We start from the raw sequence: 22,440 nt of genomic DNA, 5'->3' as shown, positions 1-22,440 counted from the left end.
GTGCATTCAATCAGCCAGTGCTTGCCTATAACCCGCGTCCCTGTGTTTATGATGCGCGGGGTTAAGGTGGGAAAACGAAGCTGCCAACAGTCAACAGTCTGCTGCATGACTTCAGTTCCCAAGCTGAACAGCCGCTCTCCGTCTGATTGGCTGAGAAGAGCTCCAGCTCCGAGAGGATGCAAAGGATGCCAGAGTGCTCGGGCATCGTATGGAGGAAGGATGCATGCAGGGGTCGTCGGCTACACAGAGAGCGCAATGTTATGTGCATGTGTATCACGTTTGTGAGCAGCTTTGCAACTTTCAAGCACGCATCTGAAGCGCGTCCAATCCCATCGGAGTAATTTAGGTGTGATGATTTGGCTGCGTGTTGCACAACCTCTGCTCACTTCCACTGCCGCCGACACATCCTCTAAGGAGTGATGGGCTCCAAGTTAACCCGACAGAGAAGTCTGGATTTTGACAGCAAATTGACCAAAAGGAGACAACAGCGGAATGATTTGCCCAGAGAGGACGAGAGAAGTGGCGGCAGGAGCGGCGGAGACTTCTTGTTTACGTCCCTGATGCTGAAGTCCGACAAGCTGCCGGGGATGCTGCGGAAAACCAACCAGAGCCCGTATGTCAGACGGGTGGCCTGGGTCCGGGAGATCCAGAAGCTGCTCCGGGAGCAGAAGACAGAGCAAGCAGGTGAAGTGCTCAAACTACTAAGAAAGGTAGGTAACTGTTTTGTTTTCTAAGAGCGTCATACATTTTAAGGACCGGGAGGGTTTGACTTCTAAAAAGAAATAAACTGTGAAACTGAATAAGTTTGGTTCAAAATGTAATCGTTTTTGGTCGTTTTTGCCTTTTTCCCTATAAAAGAATGTGACAAATTCGTGTAAAAACTTAGTTCGGGATAGTTTTATCTACTCCAATTAGCACGATTTGCAGATTGTGCAAAATCTATAATTTAATACAAATAGGTGCAATCAATCAAAACACAAACCCCCATTGATTATATACTGGCGTGCATTGAAGCTGTTTTCATGTCAGGGTGTCTCTGTCTTGATGATTTGTTAAGGTAAGACATTTTTAATCATTTACTCTTTGCAGCTGTTTTCTAAATATTAGACTTTGAACATTGCCTTTACTTTCACAAATCTACACCTGTCTCTTATTCGTCTGCTTAAACCATTGAATTTGAACACCCGTGTACTGAATAGCGATGCACCTGAATTCAGTCATGTCCATAATTGTCAGCATCTAATACAGAGTGTCAGAACCTGGAACAAAGCTATGTTGTAAGCTTCATTACTTGTTTATTGTGTTTAACATTGTTTCCTTTAGAAGTGTGAATAATGTTTAAGGCAGAATGATGGATTTCAAAACCCAACAAGGGGAAGGAGTTCTGAGCTCAACTTGTGCTTTTAATATTTGTTAAAGTTAGCACCACTTCTTTTTTTACTGCTCTCGAAGAAAGTGTCCAGCGTTTCCTTTTTTTTTTTAAATGTCCACTGACAATACAATGTTGTTTTTTTTAAATTACTCATTTAAAAAAAAAACTAATACTGTTTTGTGATTATTTGGGTTAATGACATCACAAGAGGCACAAGAATCAAACTAATCAGCTGAAATTAGTTACCATGAAGGTAGACAAGCGACCTTTGACAGAACTTGTGATAGATTCTGAAGCATTTGAGTTGCAGGAGGATCAACCTTACATCTTTGAGTCAGAGTCTAACTCCATTAATCTCCCCACAAAGCAATGATTGATACGGCTGGGGGATGGAGAAGATTAAACAAATTGTGTAGATCGATGTTCTCCATAACTTTAACTAGAATAAATCTTTATAATCCTGCTTGAATTTTTCTATATGATTGATCTCTATGCATATTTGCAACTAACATGAGTAAGTGCAGAATCATGGTTGTTTTAGTTTACATTGGGAGGTCTCCAGCAACACATTTCTCGAGTGCCTGCAAGTTTTAAATAGATCTCTAGTACAACACATTTGGATCAATTGGCTGAAAAGGCTCCTGAGCATATAACCTCTACAGAGTCCTGCTAATTACATTATGATTTGACTCAGGTGTGTTGTAGCAGGTACACATTAAAAAGTTACCTCAGCCCCCCAGGTACTGGAGCTTGCAACCTCTGCCTTAAATAGTAATGTGATTTGCCAGGGCAGTATTTGCAGTCTAAATTTAAATTCCTTTGGCTCATTCCAACAACCTCTCTTTCTGACTACAGACCAATAGCATTTTCTTTTCACCTTGTCCTTCTATTGTCACCTGAAAAAGTTACAAGTAAACAAACTCATCAACTGATTCGGAACAAACAAACAAAGTACAAGACCCATAGCTGTGAAAAACGCCCTTAGAATCACAATTGGGTGCATTTTTAATCTCAGTTTTAACTCTTTACTGATTACCGGTAGGTGTTAGTTGGTCTTTTTTTGTTTGTTTGGTTTAGAAAAATCATGTTTGATCAAGGATGGGCCCTGTCAAAAGACATTCACATATACTGTGACTGAAATAACTTCATATAAATGTAGAGAGCGAGAGTATAAAATATGAGAAAACTGGAGACTTCGTATATCAGAACCCATAGGAGACTAATACAGGTGTTGCATGGGTTTTGCAGGCAAAACATAATGACATATTTTTAAGCATCCCTGCAATCTGTCAAATCTCAGATGTGATAGCAGATCTGCCTTCTGTTTCATATATGTCTCCATATCACCATAATCCCACATTTAAACTGCTCACGAAGCATGACTGCTTCCTCCATCATTCAGGGAGGTGAAGCCAGAGCACTGCTACATTGTTTGGGCTGAAGCCAAGTCTGTGACTAATAACACTTTCAGATGGGGGGGGGTGAAAAAGTGCCAGTAGCCTCCTGTTGCAGCTCTCTGGCAGTAAGGCAGCATTTCCTCCCAGGAATGGATGAGATAATCACCTTGAGATGATAGATGCTGGAGCATTTTTCTTTCTTTCACACAGAGGAAGTCATTGCAAACAGGAACTAATAACAGTGCTAAATCTTTATCAGTCATATGACTTCTGGACCATTATATTAATTAGTTTGGGATTGTTCTAGATAATAATTAGTAAACACAGACTTCACAAGTGTTTATATGAATAAAGCTCCAGAAAGCCCTATGTGTCTTGTTTCCTAAATTACGCTGCAAAAATGCTGCAGTTCACATGAAGAAAAGCTCTCACATTTTATTTTGATAAACCTTAAATTTTAAATCATACAGCTGATGGAGGGAGACTAATAAACACAGATGAACTGAATAAAGAAACTACAAATCAAGGGGGAAAAGATAAACAAAGTTCTAAGAAGAATAATTCTAAAATGTAAAAGGATCATTAGAACAAAACACAAAAGAATGAACTAATAACAAAAACACCTAACAACAATAAGCACAAGGACTGAATTGAAGAAGGCAAGATGAACACAATAAACAACAAGGAAATCATTAGAATACAAAAATAAAAGAAAATCAAAAACCCAAACACCTCATATTGTGGTATTTTTTCTTTCAGCTGACCTGCAGTGCTCAGTGGGAAGGGCAGCACTGTGACACTTTGTACAATGCAGCCGAGAAAAAGACGTGTAACCTCAGCACTTTCTCTGGCATCTTAATAAAAGATACAAACTGCAGGAGCTGTAAGACAGAAACCTGCAACTTTTTAAAACGTTGGTAAATATGGTTAGCAATAAGCACCCCATGCCTGATTTTATCACTTCTCTTTCTGTTTTTTACTTTCATCTTCGAGCACAGCCTCATTGACAATTTAAGACAAAGGTAGGGCTGCACAATATTAGGAAAACATGTATTTGTTTTTCTGTTGCTGAATACTGCAATGACATTTGCAAACATTTTTCTAATCACAATATCCCCAACACTCTTAGTGAGCGTTGAGATCTTAGCCCATAAAAATACACATGAAATGTCGGCATAAAGGGTTGTGAAAGTCTATCCAGCAGGGTAAATACATTAGTGGCATAAATAATTTCCATATAATATATTGCATCCAAGCAGCCTTTTGTAATTGTGACATTGCATATATTGATATTGCATATATATGTATTGTTCATCTTTAGACCTGGGTTAAGAGTAATATGAATTTAATAAGTTTTTGTAGCTCCTAATTTCCATTTGTGTCATATTTTAAATCATTGCATTATTTGCAGGGGATTTAGCAGCAAAACAGTGCATGTTTCTCTTATTTTCTGACATAAATAGCCATTATACACCTACTTGTTTTATTAATAGGCTACTTAGCCACATTTAAAACTTTAACATTGTACCGTTCTGGATAAAGCAGCATGGATTTCCATTGCCAAAATCTTGCTAGCAAGGGTTGTTAATTCAACATAGTTGCATATTTTAAAAATGGTACAAATATTTTCCTCAGCTGAGTTGTTTTCAGCTCTTAAACATAAGCAGGAAACAGAACCAAAGCTGAATTGTACTTGCTTACCTTGTCACCCCAGTGACTTCCCGGGATCAATCATCACCTGATGGCCTCCAAACACTTATATTTGTTGCATTTGTTGTCATTATATTGGTAAAATGATTTGTGAACACCTTGTTTCATCAGAGACTGGGGTATTTGTTTCGCGCACCGTGCCCTTACTGGCAGGATTTGAAGCTGATAGAGAGAGCAGTTTAGCTGCATGAAGAAATTGTCAGATATGGGGTTCTTTGCTGAGTGTGAACATAAAGTCTGGGCTCTGGCTTCAGTTAAATGTGGAAAATAAAATTTTTGTAGGTTTCCAGTTTTGTTTTTGTTGTGCTGGATTTTTCTTTTTTCTCAGTCAGACTAAACAGACAAAGTTTTTTGCAGCCTCATTTTTATGCAGAACACATTTATGCACAACCTTCCTGAAAACTTAAGCTGTTGTGTCTTTAAAACTGTACTTTTCAGTTTTATTCCTTCAGCCCTGGTGTCATTAACTAATGGATAGCAACAGCTGGTCAATCCAGCCGTGAACAGTTAATCAGCCAGTCAAACCAGAGGACCAAAAATCTGTAGGAAATGGAGTTAAATGCAACCTCCATCATCTGACTGCTGCCGCATATTTCTTTCAACGAAGCGGAAACCTGTGGGATGGGATTTATTGCATTAGGCTTTACATGTTTCTGGGTTCTAATGAACCACATGTGTGGGATGATGTTCTCCTCTTTAGAGATGCTCTCCTTATTCAGACCTGAAGATGTACAGCTTTAACGAGGGCAGTACATAGGCTTCCTGTTGTAGACAAAGAGCAGAACATTTCATTCTTTCACAATGAAAAACTCAGTGAATGCAATCAGTTCTTTTTGTATATTTAAAACAAGTGTTTCCTTTCATCTGTGAATCTACCATAATTTGATGCAGCAGCTGCACAGCACAGTGGAGGCATTTACATAATCACAAGACGCTGTTTAATGCTTCTGTTTCTTCACACACATGTGGTACCCTGAGTGTGGAGGATATTCCAGCACCAGGGAATCCCACTGATCTCGGCTGTAATAAATCAACCCCGAAAGCTGGAGGAGGAGAAACTGCTGATGGGGGTTTTTGTCTTTGTTACTACTGTGCCCCAAAGCGTTATGGTAGTCAGCACATATCAAAGATGTTTTACACAGCTTTAGCCTCTAGCCTGCCGTTTTAAAAGCGGAACACAGAAACGCTGACAGCATTTATTCAGCAGCTCCGCAGTCTCTGGTTTCACCATAAATAAGCGCAGGATGGACTGATGGAAATGTGTCTCTATCCTTCTTCTCTATGTTTGGTAAAACCAGTTATACCCATAATGAAAGAGGTTTGCATGGATTAAGAAAGTAATAATTTAGCTTCAGCTCTAAAAAGGAACAATTTCCTCAATCTTTTTATTCCCACAAACCTTTCAGCTACTGATTGTGTTGTTTCATGTCTTCCCTCTTGTTTGTTCTGTGCATTTATGTCAGCATCTTTCCTCAGAGGGGAAATAACACCACAAGCTCTAACCTGTCTTAAAACATTATGATTTGTATTTACAGTGTACTGTTTACTGGGTACACAGATATAGTCTAAGGATGGTTGAAAATTTTCATAAGCCTCTGTAGATGTGCCCTGTTTCCTGTGTTTACTAAACCACTCTGCAACTTCAATGATCTTTCAAGGTAGAAGTGAATGAAAAAGAAAAATATTTAAGAAAAACACTAGAAAAGCTCAAATTCAAAGACGTAGCTGTTAATTTTCTTCACCTGAAAGTAAAACTGTATTTTCTAAGCAAGTTATAATAATATTGCATCTGTTCTCCCTTAAACGCAACTCCCAAATGGCTCTTAGCCATTTAAATTATCTTTATATGTACATAGGCACTGTGTGTAGTGGAGCTGCACAGTACTCTGATGGGAAATCCTTATCTCCTCGCATGATGATAACTAGCTGAGATCAAAGGAGATCATAAAGGAAAGCCTGGAAATCAATTTTCAATTTGTCTTCATCCAACAGCCCTCAAATCGCCTGTTAAAATTCATTGAGTTCAGATGTGTTTTAATCAGATGAAGGTCCAAGTTAAGTGAGAGTCAACTGAGCCTTTTTAATCTCTTTCTTTTTATCCCTCCAGGATTTGGGACTGCAGGGATCTTCTCTCAACGACATCTTGTACAAGAACACAGCTTTTCTTAACCTAGTGGACCCCATTTCTCACGAGCTGCTGCTCAGTCTCGCCCGGGATCTGCAGTGCCCAAAAAGGGTAAGACCCTGCCGTGGTTCAGTTTGTTTGAAATGTTGCATTGATGGGCAGTTTTTGTAAAATAAATGTTCCTATGCAGGCTTGAAAATTTTGGAATTTGATTTTATTGTTTTCTAAGTTTAGATAACTATGGAAAAAGGAAAACAGATTATGGAAAAAAATTTGAATTTGCAGAAATTATTTTATTATATAAAAGATAGAAGAGATGCAGGGTTTACATATCTTCGACAGGCCAGACAGACACACAACCATACACACACACTTATAGCTAAAGGAAATTTAGAGCAGCCGATTAACCATGCTTTTGGACTGTGGGAGGAAGCTGGAGCACCCAGAGAGAACCCATGCCTGCAAAGGGAGAACATGCAAACTCCACACAGAAAGACCCAAGGCTGGGATAAAGTCCCAAGCCCTTATTGCCGCAAGGCAACAGTGCTAACACCTGCTGCACCGTGCAGCCCGTAGGAATTCAGATCACAAACTATGGATGAGATCAAACAGCTGTCAAAGGAGAACAATAAGAAGATAATATAATAGATCTGTACAACGCTGGAATGGGTTACAAAACTATCAGTGAAAAGCTTGGTGAGAAGGCGACAACTGTGGTGCAATTACTATTTGGAGAAAACCAAAATGAAGATCCTACATCTAGCCCCTGGTCTGGAGCTAGATGTAGGATCTTACCTGAGGAGGTGAGGAAGATCATGAAAAAGTTGAGGGATCAGCCCAAAACTACACAGGAGGATCTTGTTCGTGATCTGAAGGCAGTTGGAACCACGGTCCTCAAGAACACTATCGGTAACACACTAATGGACTGAATTCTTTCAGTACCCATATAAAGAAGGCAGATGTACAGACACATCTTAAGTTTGTTTTACTTTACTTTCCTTTAAGTGCAATGCACGCTTTTATGTTGTTTTGTTTGTCACTGCAAAGTTCTAAAGCACTTTGAATTGTCTTGTTGCTGAAATGTGCTATATACATAAACTAGCCTTGCCTTGGCTAATACAAGCACAAATTAGAAACAACAAAACTGATTTTTACTCAGTTTTCGTTATAATTCTGTTTCTTCGTGTTTCCATAGCAAAGTTACAAAATGAGCAGGAGATCAGATTGAGCACCTTCCACAAATATTTGTACCCCTTGAAAATGTTTACCTTTTCACATTACAACTTCAAATTTCTGTCCACAAAATTGACCATAACTGTAAAGTGGAAGAAAAAAGGACTTTGCTTTGCTGCCAGTCTTTTAGGGTATGTCTCTACCAGCCTTTCTTTTGCCCATATTTCTTTGCAAAATAGCTCAAGCTCTGTGAGATAGGATAGAAAGCATGTGAACTTCAATTTTCAAATCTTGTGAAATATATTAAAATAAAATTAATAGATTGGCTCTGAAATCCAGTCAAAGGAAAGCTGCAATTTGTTGCTATTCTTAAATCCATGAGTCATTAAATTGTACTCAATTTAATAAAAAAAAAAAAATTTGTCTTGGAGGAATAATGTGACAATTAGGGATGAATAAAGGGACACATAGAGGCATTGTATCTGGCTTTGACCCTGTTTGGTGTTCCAGTCTTTCTGTGCTCTGAGAAAAATATGCAGCTGCTGTGCTGAAGTCAAAGGGCTTCCTGGCCACAGAGCTACTGGGTCAGAGGATTTTTGGCACCAACAGTGAGGGCACTTTGAGGGCTTTGAAAAGTGGCTAGTGGAGAGACAAAACAAGAAAACTCCCCTAATTCCAAAATGTTTCCTCAAAAACAGGCCACTACACACTTAAAGTTTCTTTTTTTTATTCTGAATTGTTGTAAAAGAAATCCAGCATTTAAAATGTAAATGTTAAGTTAAAAACTTTCATGTAAACCATCTTTTAGCTATCCTCATTTTACTGTGCTGGAAACTAAATGTAACCACTGATTCTTCAAGAAATAAATTGTGTTTTGTCCAGACTGGCAGCCAGCTCGTTCACTTCCAGCACAGCATACAAATCAGACACGTTAAAATTCCAGATACATTTCGGTTTCGGGCATGTGAACAGAGGCACAGCTGCTCAGATTGGCTGTAAAAAACACAAAAAGCCCTGAAGCTATTACATTTCTTTATGGTGAGATGTTATTTCGATAAGGAAAATATTAAAAGTCTAAAGATAAGAAGTCCAATGATAAAGTCTGTTAGAAACTCCAGTTTAGGCCTGTTTGCTTGAGAGACAGAAACCCAGAAGTCAGGGAAGGAAAGTGAAGGACTGGTAGCGGTGTGCTCCTAACTGGCCACCGACCCGTGGCGAGACACTGTGTCAAACGTGACAAGGATGTGGAGAGGCTGGGTGCCCCGCAGCTGCTTCTGTCACCAATATTTTCCACCATGCTGGGAATCATAGATTTAATATGCAAACACATACAATGAGCAAAGACAAACACAATTTTAAGTGTTTTAAGGCAAGTTATCAGACTAAGGCAAGTTAATTCAGTGCATGCTTTGGTGTGATGCACTCACCAGATTATTTCACACGACTGGTTGTGTGGATCCATCTAGATGTTACATCCTTTAAGAAAACTAACAGTGACATCATGCTTGATAATTCAAGTGATTGAATGATATGCTGAAGCGTGAAGCCTTTTCAGTTTGTCAACCGTGAGAAGAAGTGGCAGCAGGAGCCATGCTAGGGGTAAATAGCATGTCCTTTCTCCCCTCTCTTACGGCATTCTCTTTTTCTTGTTGTCGAGTCGTAGCATTAATTAGATTTACCCCATTCAGCGCAAAATGTTACACTTGAAGTCTTTGAACTAATTAATGGATGAAATGTTTGAAGCTGCAACAGAAGGACTTTTTTTAGTAGTGCTTTGTTTTGGAAGGGTAAACAAAATAATTAGTGTTTGAAGCTATATTATATTTTAGAATAAAGTTTAAAGCAGATCTTTATAATATATATAAAGACACATACCGTTTTTTGTTATTGTTTTGTCTCACGTTATGTTATATGTCAACTGTGCCCTTAAACAATTTGGAAAAGCCCAGATTATGATGTCATGGCTTTGTAAGTTTCTGATAGAATAATTCACAAGGTCTAAAGGCACATCTGTAGATGTAATTTAAGGGAACACTTCAAACACGCTGCTTCCTTGTGTGACATCATGGACAACTTTAAAGAAATCAACCAACATTTCAGGATGAGAGTCGTGGACCTTCACAAGTCTGGTTCATCCTTGGGTACAATTTCAGATTGCTGAAGGTGCCAAGTTTGTCTGTTCAAACAGTAACGTGCAAGTATAAACATCATGGCAATGTCCAGGCGTCATACTGATCACAAAGGAGACAGGTTCTGCATTTTAGAGATGGACATGTTTTGGTGCGAAATGTGCAAATGAACTCTAGAAGAAAAGCATAAGATCTTGTGAATATGGTGTCCGGAAAAAGAGTCATTTTCCTGTGTGAAACAAGTCTTTTGTCGACATGGAGGAAGAAGCAATTATCCCAAAAAGGAGTTTGCAAATGCACTCTGAAATTGAAGTGTTGAATTACATCCCAACTGTGAAGTACAGTGGTGGAAGCATTATGTTGTGGGGGCGTTTTGCTGAAGGAGGGCGTGGTGCAGTTCACAAAATAGATGACATCATGAGAATTAACCTCTCAAGACACAGGCCAGGAAGTTAAAGCTTAGGCGCAAGGGGTCTCCCAAATGGAAAATGACCCAAGGCATGTTGCCATATTAATTACATTAAGTGGCTTAAGAGGCCATTACAAAGCCATGATTTCAGTCATTGAAAGTTATTGGACAGTGGCCTAGTACCTGATTCAGTTACAGCACGTCTATCTGGAGGAATTCCAGCAAACTGTTGAGAGAAACTTGTGGAAAGATACCCAAAATGTTTCACCCAAGTCATGCAGTTTAAAGGCAATGTCACCAAATACTGAGGAAATGTCTGTAAACTTCTGAATCCATAAGTGAAAAAAAAAATGTATTTTACTTTTCTGGCATTTGGCAAAAAGGAATAACTTTGGTAATCCTTACTGACCTAAAACATGAAAAGTTTACTTTGATTTAGTTTCAGAAAGTTAGAAAATATGTTGTGTCTTTTTGGACAGCATATGTAGAAATCTGGTTTAATTTCATAAGCCTCTGTAGATGTGCCCTGTTTCCTGTGTTTATTAAACCACTCTGCAACTTCAATGATCTTTCAAGGTAGAAGTGAATGAAAAAGAAAAATATTTAAGAAAAACACTAGAAAAGCTTAGATTCAAAGAAGTAGCTGTTAATTTTCTTCACCTGAAAGTAAAACTGTATTTTCTAAGCAAGTTATAATAATATTGCATCTGCTTAATGTCTTAAGCTTGTTTTGTTTCTCAAGAATGATACGGTTCGTTTGAATTTCTCTTTGTTACAGGAAACTGAATCACTCAAATCCACCAACAAGATCTGCCGTCAGCTGATTTACCACTTGACCCCTCACTCCAAGTGGACTAAACAGAGCGTGCCCAGAAGGAAGTCCCAGGCCTGGTGGGTGTTTTTGTGTGTGAGAGAGTGTGAGTAACCCTGTGCTGGTATCTATCAAAACATACACTTGCTGACACAGTGACTGCAGCAGAGAGGTTCGCAGTCCACCATTATGGAAAAATCTTTCCACTATATCTAGCTTCAAGGTGATCGAGCACGGATCACAATTACCAAACTGTCCCTTCTGACAGCAAAAAACCCATCAAATTCAAATTTCTTTCCCTTGAAAATAATCCCTCCAAGGTTCAGAATGGATGGATTAGCTTTGTCTTAATTAAACATCAAGCCAATTTTGCCCTGATTAAACATTAGCCCTGCTTTGCCTGGTGGCTGTTTCTCATGCTTGCTTTCCCTCAAACACTGTAAAGCTCTTTAGCTATACATTAGCAGACTGATAAAAAGTATTATCTTGTATTGACAGAAGTATTTTAAAACACTAAGTAAATGGATCTTAATGTTTAACATGGTGCAACCAAAGTCCATGCACAATCATTGTTAACTTGAAGTTTTCGTAAAAAAATACAGTTTTAGCACTGTCCACATTATATTCTGTAGGCACCTTGTTGGATAGGGCGAGGGAATCAGCTGCGAGGTAATTAAAGCTGATAGAAAAAGTTAAGTATTAGTGCTGTTTAGGTAAATACTTTAATAATTATGTGTGTAAAGTAGTCTTGTTTGGCAATTATGATTTATGCTGACTAATTGTTGTTTTCTTCTGTCGAGGTAGGAAAACATTACTTGCCGTCCGTTAACTCTTACATTACTCCTCACCTCTCATCGACTCTTTTTGTTTGGCACCCCAAAGGAGAATCCTCAGTCAGAGATCAGTTGTACAATTCCACAAGTTAATTAAAACCAATCTAAATTCAGAGGGGGAGACATCACACTTACATGGGTACCTAGAAACGTCTGTGTGTTGTCTCACTGGGGGCTGCACTTCACTCCATCATATACCCCACGTTGTTGTGCAGCACCTTTTTTTCAGCTACATACACAATCATTCTATCTGTGGATGTCTCCCCAGAAACAGTTTCAAAGAAACAGAGATACATTTCATCATTTAATTAAACTATCAAACTATCAAAAGCAAAACTAAAAACTCCTAATAAAAATCAATCTATAAGCAGCAAAGTCCCAAATATGTCTTAGTCATAGCTACTAATAAGGCATTTATATTTCCACACTACTAATAATAAGGCATTTATATTTCCACACTTTCAACTCCATCCATCATGATATCCTGGTGGAATCTTGCTCATTCACTTTTAATACACTGATAGGAAAAGTCAGATATATTCTATGATTTAGTTGTCCATGATGTGTTACAGGGCATCTAAAACAAACAATAAAAATAATACATTGATAAAATTACTGCAATAAAATAGAATTTTAAACTCAAATATATAGAAATGTGACAAAAAAGGTTTCAAAACAAGAAGATTTTACATTTAAAAGACTGTGCAGAATCAGCAGTGCAAATAGTAAGAGGCAAGTTATTCCAGAGTTTTGTGGCTGATTCAGAATCTTGTAGAACCACCACAAGCACAACTATGTAGAAGTTGTCATCTGTGTAACTTTATCAATTTCTCACATCATTGTGAGAGAGTATTTAGAACATTGCTTCTGTTTATTAAGGTCGCAGAAATTCATTTATCCACAGCTTGTTACGGTTTGTGAGATATAGGACCCCAGAATGCAGACGAGCAGGCAACGTGATGGTAAGTGCAAAGGTTTAATAACAGCCCTCAGTAGGAGGGCCAAAAACAAAGTTCCGGCGGGCGACCAGGAGGTCGTCCCCCAGCAGGTACAGAGTTCCGGCGGGCGACCAAGCAGAGTAGAGGACCCCCCCAGAAACTCTGTGGAACTCCGGAGGCATGGAGCCTGGCGAACCCTCGGAGGCAGAAGCAGAGCCTGGCAAACCCTCGGAGGCTGAAGCAGAGCCTGGCGAACCCTTGAACCCCTGCACGTCGGCATTTCTTGCGGCGGGAGGAGGACGTGGACATCACTGTTGGACCAGAGTGCTCAGCCAGGGGAGCAGGCGGAGAACGACGACGAAGGGGATCTGTCCCCGGACATGGAATCGCCAACCTGGATCCATCATAAGCCGACTGCGGCACAGACAGCCATGCAGAACGGCGCAGTGACTTCTCCGCCTCCCGAGACAGGTAAGTAAAGAGGTCCCTGGAGCTAGCCTGATGCTCATCCTCGAGGTCCATTGTTGGCGGAAACATTCTGTTACGGTTTGCGAGATATAGGCCCCCAGAATGCAGACGAGCAGGCAGCGTGATGGTAAGTGCAAAGGTTTAATAACAAAAAACTCACTCACAGCAGGAGGCAGGAACAAAACAACCAACGGGCAGACGAGACAGGCATGGCATGAGCAAAAAACAAGACATGATCTGTGAACAAGACATGAGACTCTTGAACAGAAACTAGGAAAACATGAAGCAAAAGCATAACCAGATCCGAAAACCAAACTAGACAAAACATGAACAAGACGATAAAACAAAAGCATGACCAGGAAAATAAACGGAAACATGATTCAAAAGTTGAACTGTGAATAAGACCAACAAAAACCCAGAAACCAAAAACCAAACAACCCCAAATCATAACACAGCTCTTTAAAGGTGCTGTCTCAGCATTTCAGTCTGACTGATGTCTGGACTTTGAATGGGCCATTACGACACATTGATTCATGTATTTTCAGCTATTCTGTTATAGTTTGATGTTTTGCGACCCAGTTTCATTGGTCTGACAGATAACCCAAACATTTGACTTCAGAAAAGTTTGTTTTAAGGAAGACTTCATGATTAGACCAAGATGGCAGGTTATGGATGTGGCTGCAAAACAAACCTAAATCCACCATAAACCCAAATCCCTAACAACTCAGCTCAGTCCACTGTGCACTGTTGCTGCATCCTCATTCAGGAGGAGGGATTGCTGCAGCTGGTGAATTGATGCAATTAGCTGGGTTTTGAATTTGAATTATGTAATTGACTTCTGTCAATATGATTGGATTGAATTGACCATATGTATATAACTCGGATCTTTGTCTTGTTAGGTGCCACGAGACGACATTTGTTGTGAATCTTCGCTGTGTAAATGAACTGAATTGAATTGAATTATTTTTTCTGTAATGAACTTTAACATTTATAATAGAGAGCTGTAAGATGTAGCATTGGGGCTTTTGTAATTTTTCAGATCATTGTGTGATCTGACCTCAGGCTGAATTGTTCTGCACTCAGTATACAATACTGGAAAGACTGAAAACTACCAGAAATATTTTCCATTGGTGAATAATCCTCACTGTGGAATGTCAGTCAGTCATTTTCTACCGCTTCTTCCATAGTGGGTCACGGGGAAGCTGGTGCCTATCTCCAGCAGTCAATGGGCGGAAGGCGGGGTACACCCTGGACAGGTCCATCACAGGGCTTTGTTTTGTTTTGTTTTGTTTTGTTTCCTGGTCTGGTTGTCCTTTACCCTCTGTTTCCATCCTCCTGTGTACCATAGCCTAGCCCAGCTGTTCCTTGTTTATCTAATTACCTGGTCCTCGTTTCTCATTGGTTCTCCCTGTCCAATCAGTTTGTATTTAAGTCCCTTGTTTTCATTGTTCGGGGCTGGATCCTGTTGTTCTTTATGTCGTTGTTTCCCTCGTCATGTCTGGTCACTCCATGTCCTGGTTTGTTTCTGGTTCGGCCTGATTCTGGTTTTCCTCCTGGTCTACGTACGAGAACAATTAAAGACTCGTCTTACCTTCATTCCTCTGGCTCCTGCCTCCTTCACTGCACGTTGGTCCTACTACAAACCACACATCATGCATCATTATTCTTCTCTCACTTTTTGCCTCTCACCAATGAAAATAACAAAACAAAAAAAATTCATCTGCAGATATTATTATTGCAATATATATTAACTAAAAAGATGGCAATATAACTCTTACACGTTCAGACTGCAAATAATTTATGTAAAGCTCTATTATGGTTCCACCTGGTGCTCAGTTTTACATCTACACACTCAGGCTGTGCTTCTCACAAATTTTCAGTTTGTGTGGGAATTGACGTTATCAAGGCTAAACTACTTATCAAATACAGTCTAGACTTGGAAATCATTCAGGTCTAAATCAGGGTTACATATTGACTTAATATTGAGTGGTGTCTAAATGTAGCCTATGTGCAGCCTCGGTTTTGAAACCTTGTCTATTGCTCAGGACTTCATTTCTTACAGGACAATGGTCTGACTGGGCTTCCAAAACATTCAAAGGTAAGAAAAGCCCATAATTGGAAAATGGAGAACATATTTTAGTTGAACAGTTGAGTATATTAAAGAAACCATCCTTAGTTTATTCATCAAATCAATTTTCAGCTGTCAGATTCAAACCTCAGATCTAATTTCCCAAAGTAAAGGAGGTTTTAAAGATATTAACAAATAGCATGCAAGGATCGAAATTACTGATTGACCAAGTGACTTATTTAATTGGTGAAATGTGTTAGACAGTTAATAATTTCTTAATACTGAACAGGGGCAGAAACAAAGAGAGGTTAACCTGTGCGTCACAGGAGGGTCTAAGTCACTGTAATTTGGTTTTATGTCATCCATTGTATAAAACATGATTGTCTCCCTTTCTCTTGCATATTGTGTGCAACTTAGTGTGTGCAGTGAGTTCAACAGAGAAAAGTTTCTTTATACAACCAAACCTTGAATTCTCAATAAATTCTCAACAGAGTCGTTTTTTAATCTATTCTCACATAAATGAACAGTTTGAGTTTTTAAACTCAACATTATTACTCAGTGGTTCAGTATCGAGTTTGTAATTTTAGTGTTGTGGCAACCCCATGTGTTGTTTCCAGTTTAACTTATTATCAGCAATAACATCTATAAGCCTTCTCTATTAAATATGTCAATTTCAACTTTATTTATCTTAATCACCCAATGACCCCTGGAGATAGGCGCCAGACCCCTATCATGCACCACCCTGCAAGGATAGATGGTTGGATGGATTTATTTGAATTTTTCTGTGGTTCCAAGAGTTGCAATTTTCAAATACAATGCTTGCAGATGTAGCAAGGAACAAAACACAAAAATAACCACTGAAGTTATTAACAAGGCTCTTCCACTGAATATCAATGAAGGAGCCTTGCTAATAACAACTTCAGTGCTTATTTAGTGCTTATTTCTCCATGCACATCTCCACTCTATTAAAGCTTGTGTCTGTCTGTCAGGGTTACATCAGTGTGGTTTTTAATTCTGTGATGGCACCTCTCTGCTGACATAACCATGCAATCCACTTCAAAGGTTTAAACCAAACAGAGACAAATCTAGCCACGCCCTTCATTTGTTAATTAAATTAAAAGTGAAATAAATTAGGCCACCCCTCTGAGGAAGGACTGCTGAAGGAAAGAGCGAAAGTCTTTTTTCTTAATGAGTATTTCACGCTGAAAAAAGGTCCTTGCCTCATTTCATTCAAAACAAACTATTATTTATTAAGATAAGTTATTCATTCAGTTACTTATTATTCACAACTATGACAGATTATAAGAAATCAAAGAACTAAAAGAAAAATTCAAATTGACATAGACTGTATTTACCAACCAGCAGCTACAGTCTGTACAGGACAGTCTAAGCCAAATTGTATGAATTTCCACCTCTTAAAAACTCTTTTTAATCCTTAAGGCCGAATCCCATTTGCTAGTGTTACCACTGCATCTATGCCAACCCCTGTCTCCTCTTTCAAAATCCTAAAAAGCCGTTAAAATGTGCCGCTGCTAAACAGACTGTTCTTGAAAAAGCAGGAACATTACCATTCTAAATTATGTCTGATTATCAATTTGAATATAACACAAAAGACATCCAGCTTATTCCTATACTTCTGGTTTGGCATTTTTACAAGTAAACACTCTTCAGTCTCATGGAGAACAACTATTGGCAAAAAAACGTGTGGGAACATAAATTTTGATGTCTTAAACGGGATAATATTGTCATATCAGTCTTGTCATCTTTCAAATTTTGAAGGATGGCCTGAAGAAATTAACACTGGACACACATACCAGCATAATTATCTGCCCTGTCTGCCACTCCTTCTGACCAATATTCCAATATTTGTTATTTAAACTGTTATCCCACATTTCTTGTCATGACAACCACACACTTTAATGTCTTTTATTTTGGATTTTATGTGATAGACCAACACAAAGTAATCAATTCAAATTCAAAAATACTTTATTAATCCCAAAGGGAAATTAAATGTTGTTGTAGCTCATATTATGAAGGTTTCCTCAAAGAGCCGTTGTAGATGCTGATGGCTGTGGGCAGGAAGGATCTCCTGTAGCGCTCCGTCTTACAGCAGATCTGAAGAAGCCTCTGACTGAAGACACTCTGTTGTTGTAGGACAGTCTCATGAAGAGGATGCTCAGGGTTCTCCATAATGTTCTTCATTTTATGAAGAATCCTTCTTTCCACAATGATCTCCAGAGGTTCCAGAGGAGTCCCCAGAACCGAGCCAGCCTTTTTTATCAGCTTGTTGAGGTTTTTTAAGTCCCTGGCTCTGATCCTGCTTCCCCAGCAGATGATAGCAGAAGAGATCACACTTTCCACAACAGACTTATAGAAGATATGCAGCATCTTGCTGCAAACACCAAAGGACCTAAGCTTCCTCAAGAAGTACAGTCTGCTCTGTCCCTTCTTGTAACCAGCTTCACAGTTGTGGCTCCACTCTAGTCTGTTGTCCAGGTGAACACCGAGGTATTTATACTCCTCCACCACCTCCATTTCTTCTCCCTTGATGGAAATAGTTTTCGACTTATTCCTGTTTCTCTTAAAATCTACAATCATCTCCTTTGTTTTAGTCACGTTCAAAATGAGATGATTGTTTCCACAACATGCCACAAAGAGGTCCACCACCTTCCTGTACTCAGCTTGTATAGCTGTAAAGTAGAAGGTAAAGGATATATCACTTTTTTAAAATGTGTCATTCATATGTTTACAGCCCACTTTTCTCTTATACCCTTGAATAAAACTCCAGTCACCTTCAGACGTTACATCATTAGTAGATGGAGTCAACCTGTGTGGAATCTAATCTCGGAATCAGACCAGCTGTTCTGTGAAGACATGGAAGGTTGTTAAAAGAACATTAACAAACAGCATCATGAAGTCCAAGGAAGCCCCGGTTTAAGGTTATGGAGAAGCTTAAAGTAGGGTTGAGAATAAAAATAATAACCCAAGCTTTGAAAATCTCACTGTGCACTGTTCAAACCAGCATGTTAAATTAACAAAACCATTTTGAATGGTCCAAACTGTGTATTATATAAATCTTACTATGTAACTCTATAAAGATACATATCACAAAAATCAGCATACTTTTTAGAACTGCATTTGTTTTTAAAACAATGTAATTTTGTTCCACATTGTTACTGCACATTTTAATTATAGGGTCAATCATGCAAAAATCCCAATACAATTAAATTATGTTTGTAGTTATAACATAACTCAAAAGGACTATGAATAATTGTACGAGGCACTGTGCAATGCTTATAAAACAATCAAACTAAAAATTAGAACGTTTTGTTTTTGTATATTGTGACATTAAAACAGTCCATTTAATTGAGAAATGTAACACTCTTTTTCTTACTTTCTCTGCTCATTGATGAGAAATAAAATACATCTTCAATTCAATAAGGGCCTAAAGTCTCAATTTTTCACAATTGAGTTTGACTGTTTTCTTCAACAACAGGTGAAAATACCCTCTATTGTGTGCAAGGATTTCCCATGATTACATGTTATTTATTCTTAAATGTATTTTAAGTAGGATGAAAGCTGGCCATTGATGAGATGTGAAATCTCAGGACGTATGCAGATGCAAATTATGGCTGAAAGTGGTCATCTGTACTGTCCTTTCATATTGTGAAATAAAAATGATTGTAAATAAATAGGATATGTTTTGCCATTTTTGTAAAGTTGCAACTGTTTTATTCAACAGTTGCCCACTCTACTGTCTTTATTTAGTCCCCCATCTGAAACAGAAGTGTCATTTACCACCACAGTAACCACCTCTTAGATTTAGCTTTCTATGTAATACTAGTGTTCTTTTTATTTAAGTATTATGCTTCTTAACTGGAACCTGAGTCCGAATTTCATACCTTAACATGTAAATGTGAGCTGGTATGACAATAAAAATCCTTGAATCCTTGAAACAAATTATCAAACCTTCTCCTGTAAAAAATATTTTCATTGTCCTAGGTTCTAATTGAGGTCACTGTTTGAATAACTAACCCCAGGATGACACACGTACCCATACATACTCATTTATGTGCTGAATATTTTCAGTGGTGCAAGATGGCAACAATTAAACATTAAAATATATTTTAAAAACATTTTTTAGGGATCTTTACAATCCTTTGCAAAACAAAAAAAGAAAGAGGCCGACTTTTTCTTTTTGGAAGATCACAATATTCATTTAAGCCTACCATTTTCTGCATGTAGGGTGCTGCCGAGTGAAATGTAGAAAAGTTTCAGGGCAAACAGAAATTTAGTGCTGACAAAGGAGAAAATTCGAGCTAGCAGGTATACCAACAAGAAGAGGGGAAATAACATCTCTAGTGATAATGATGAGGCTTTCTCCCTGAGCAATTAACCCAGAATGAAATATTTTATTTGACAGCTTGAGTTAACTTCCCGCCCCTGCCTCTCTGATGCAATGTTTCAAAATAATACTCAACAAAACAACAAGGCAAAGCCTCCCAGTATGCTCATTAGCAAGTGCTGTGTCTTCCACGGCCTCCACTGTAACCATCCAAACAGCAGCAGTGCCTCACTGTGGGACTCATATCTGCGAATATGAAAAACATGCAGAAAATTCAAATGTCTTTGCATGAAATTAAACATCATAAGACAGTTGAGGAGGGTGATTTTCTCCTAAATTCTCCTTTCTTAGCCTTGCTCCACTCCCTTTTCATGTCCCTGGCCCTCAATTCTACCTGTTTGAAAGAAATCCCCACCTTGCATTGATTTTCTGGCTCATTCTTGTGAGAGCCCATTTTGTTCAACAGTTGCCATACATAGCAGCTCTGCAGGTTGAGCTAAGGCTCTGGGGAAATTCTCTGAGGAAAGGCACTGTCAGACGAAGAGGAGGAAAAAGGGAGGGAGGGGCAGAATCACTGCAAGGTAGCAGATCAGAAGTCACGCATTTCCCCTTTTCCTCCTGCATCACTTTGAATTGATCTTGTGTTTTTTTTTTTTCATATTTTGGTTGAGAAAGGCATGTGCATAAGTCTTATTTTCTCCTGAAAGTGAAATTGAGAAGTCGATCTAATAAGTGCAGAGCCTGCTCTCCATTTCTTGTCTCAGATTGGATTGTTTTTCATGACATACAAGCCAGTGTTCACATATGTCCTAGAGATAACTCATAAATCATAACTCGAGCTTTATTACTGAGGCCTGCTCTGCTTCTCTGATGCTGTAAGTGCAATGCCAGAGTGTCATGCTTAAGGAAATGTTTGTTTTTTTGTTTTTTTTGCTCTGCAGCACAAGCCAGGTTTCACAGAAGTACAGTATTTCCAGATCTACCGTAGGAGGTTTTTATTGTTATTGTGATTAGTATTGAATTTCTGATTAATAGAGCTCAGATCTTTTATTAGACAAAGATTGCCTTTGCTGCATATTTTTAAGGTACTGGACTCTGACAGTAGATGCATTTACATAACTTGTCTATATAGCAACACTGGTAACTGACTTTACAGCCAGTATTATAGACATTGTGAGCAGTTTTGATGAGATTTCACAGTTAAAGCGTCACTTTTTCTTGGTCTTCTTGCAGGCTTTGTACAGTCTTTATCAGTAGTGATAAAAATTTTGAAGGATCCTGCAGTATCTGAGTCAGCATTAGGGTCATTCACCATCAAGATCTGTGAAATCTTGATCTTTATGATCCTGGAAGCGAAAAGAGTTGTGGCTGTTTGGTTTAGGTGTCATTAGTTGTCATCTGTTCTGTTTTCAAGATGCTTGATCATGGCCGTAAACAAGCAGAAACAGTTTCCCACCTGCTCAAGTTAGGCTGATAAAGGCTGAAGAACTGAAATCTAAACCCGCATTTCAGTAAAATGTGTTGAAAATGCACAAAAAAAAATTTGCATACAGAAAGATCTGCTGTCGCTTCTCAATATCAGTAAATTACATCTGAAAATTACTTCTTTAAAAAAAAAAAAAAGAAAAACATGCATGAAATTTCTGTTATATTTTTCTGGGTTACCTAAAAAACTCAAACAGCAGAAAAAACATATTTTTTTACTGATAATCTCTTCCTAATTCTGCTAAAAAAAAAACGGTTATATAAAGAAATACACCAATTTCTGCTGCTGACACCTCCAGATCAAATATTTTCAACCCTTTCTTGTACCCATGTGTTGCTTTTTCATTGCTTCCTACTTCCATTTTGTACATGTAAACAAAGCACTTTGTAGACATGAATCTAACCATTTCATATCAGTTTATTTATCTCTGTAATTAGGCAATTTAAAAGAATAATCAAGATTATGCTGAGCTTCCTCACATAATAATTTCAATAGGAAGTTAATTGTAAATTTTTCTGAAATCGGATCCCAAGGGGGGAAGACTTATCTAATTCTAACCCTAAGACATTAATTCAAGCTCATGTCATTTTCAGCATTCATGTCTTCCTCCGGGGTCTGAGCACCAAAGATATTAACTTTTATCAATAAACTTCTCTAATTGCCATCTTGTTTCTTATTGTGAGTCTTTTCAGGTTGAAATGAAGTTAGCATACAAAAAAGCAGCTCACGGAGCTTTTATTTATTTTTTTTATTTGCATGCCATAAGATGTTAAAGATATAACCATATACCAACAATCCATGTCCCTGAGATGGCTCACAGAAAAGAGTGGTTTTCTTGCAATGGGAAAGTTGTGGGTAAGATTTCAGCACTCATTTGATTTTGATGTGCCTTGGGCAAGGCATTTAAACCGAATTGTCTGCTGCTCTGAACACTGGTGTTTGAATGTGTGAGGCCTGTGTAATTTGGTCGAGTTAATGTGACTCTAGCGCTTCAGGTAGTCGTTATATGAAAGTGCTATATGAGTGCAGTTCATTTATCAGGATGATCCATCCTGGATGACAGTTTGGTTCTAAGGACTGCTAGAACCACTTCAGCCAAGGCTGATCAACTAATCAAAGGCAGATGTTTGGGCATTGTGGGAGTTAGGGCATATTATCCAGCCAATGAGCTTAAAG

At 38.5% G+C, this 22,440-nt stretch overlaps 1 protein-coding gene across 1 annotated transcript in view; it reads left to right on the top strand.

Moving 5' to 3' along the window:
* Window positions 1-204: 204 nt before the first annotated feature.
* Window positions 205-22,440, top strand: part of lrrc75bb (leucine rich repeat containing 75Bb) — a 45,343-nt gene continuing 23,107 nt past the window's right edge. The window contains exons 1-3 of the mRNA XM_047373015.1: window positions 205-710; window positions 6,587-6,715; window positions 11,094-11,206. Coding sequence (XP_047228971.1) covers window positions 420-710; window positions 6,587-6,715; window positions 11,094-11,206 — 533 coding nt within the window. The 5' untranslated portion in view covers window positions 205-419. The remainder of the gene's footprint in view (window positions 711-6,586; window positions 6,716-11,093; window positions 11,207-22,440) is intronic.

The sequence above is a fragment of the Girardinichthys multiradiatus genome, chromosome 8 (genome assembly GCF_021462225.1).
Source record: "Girardinichthys multiradiatus isolate DD_20200921_A chromosome 8, DD_fGirMul_XY1, whole genome shotgun sequence".
Lineage (NCBI taxonomy): Eukaryota > Metazoa > Chordata > Actinopteri > Cyprinodontiformes > Goodeidae > Girardinichthys > Girardinichthys multiradiatus.
Note: the sequence above shows the minus strand (reverse complement) of the source record. Positions and strands in the feature narration are given on the sequence as shown.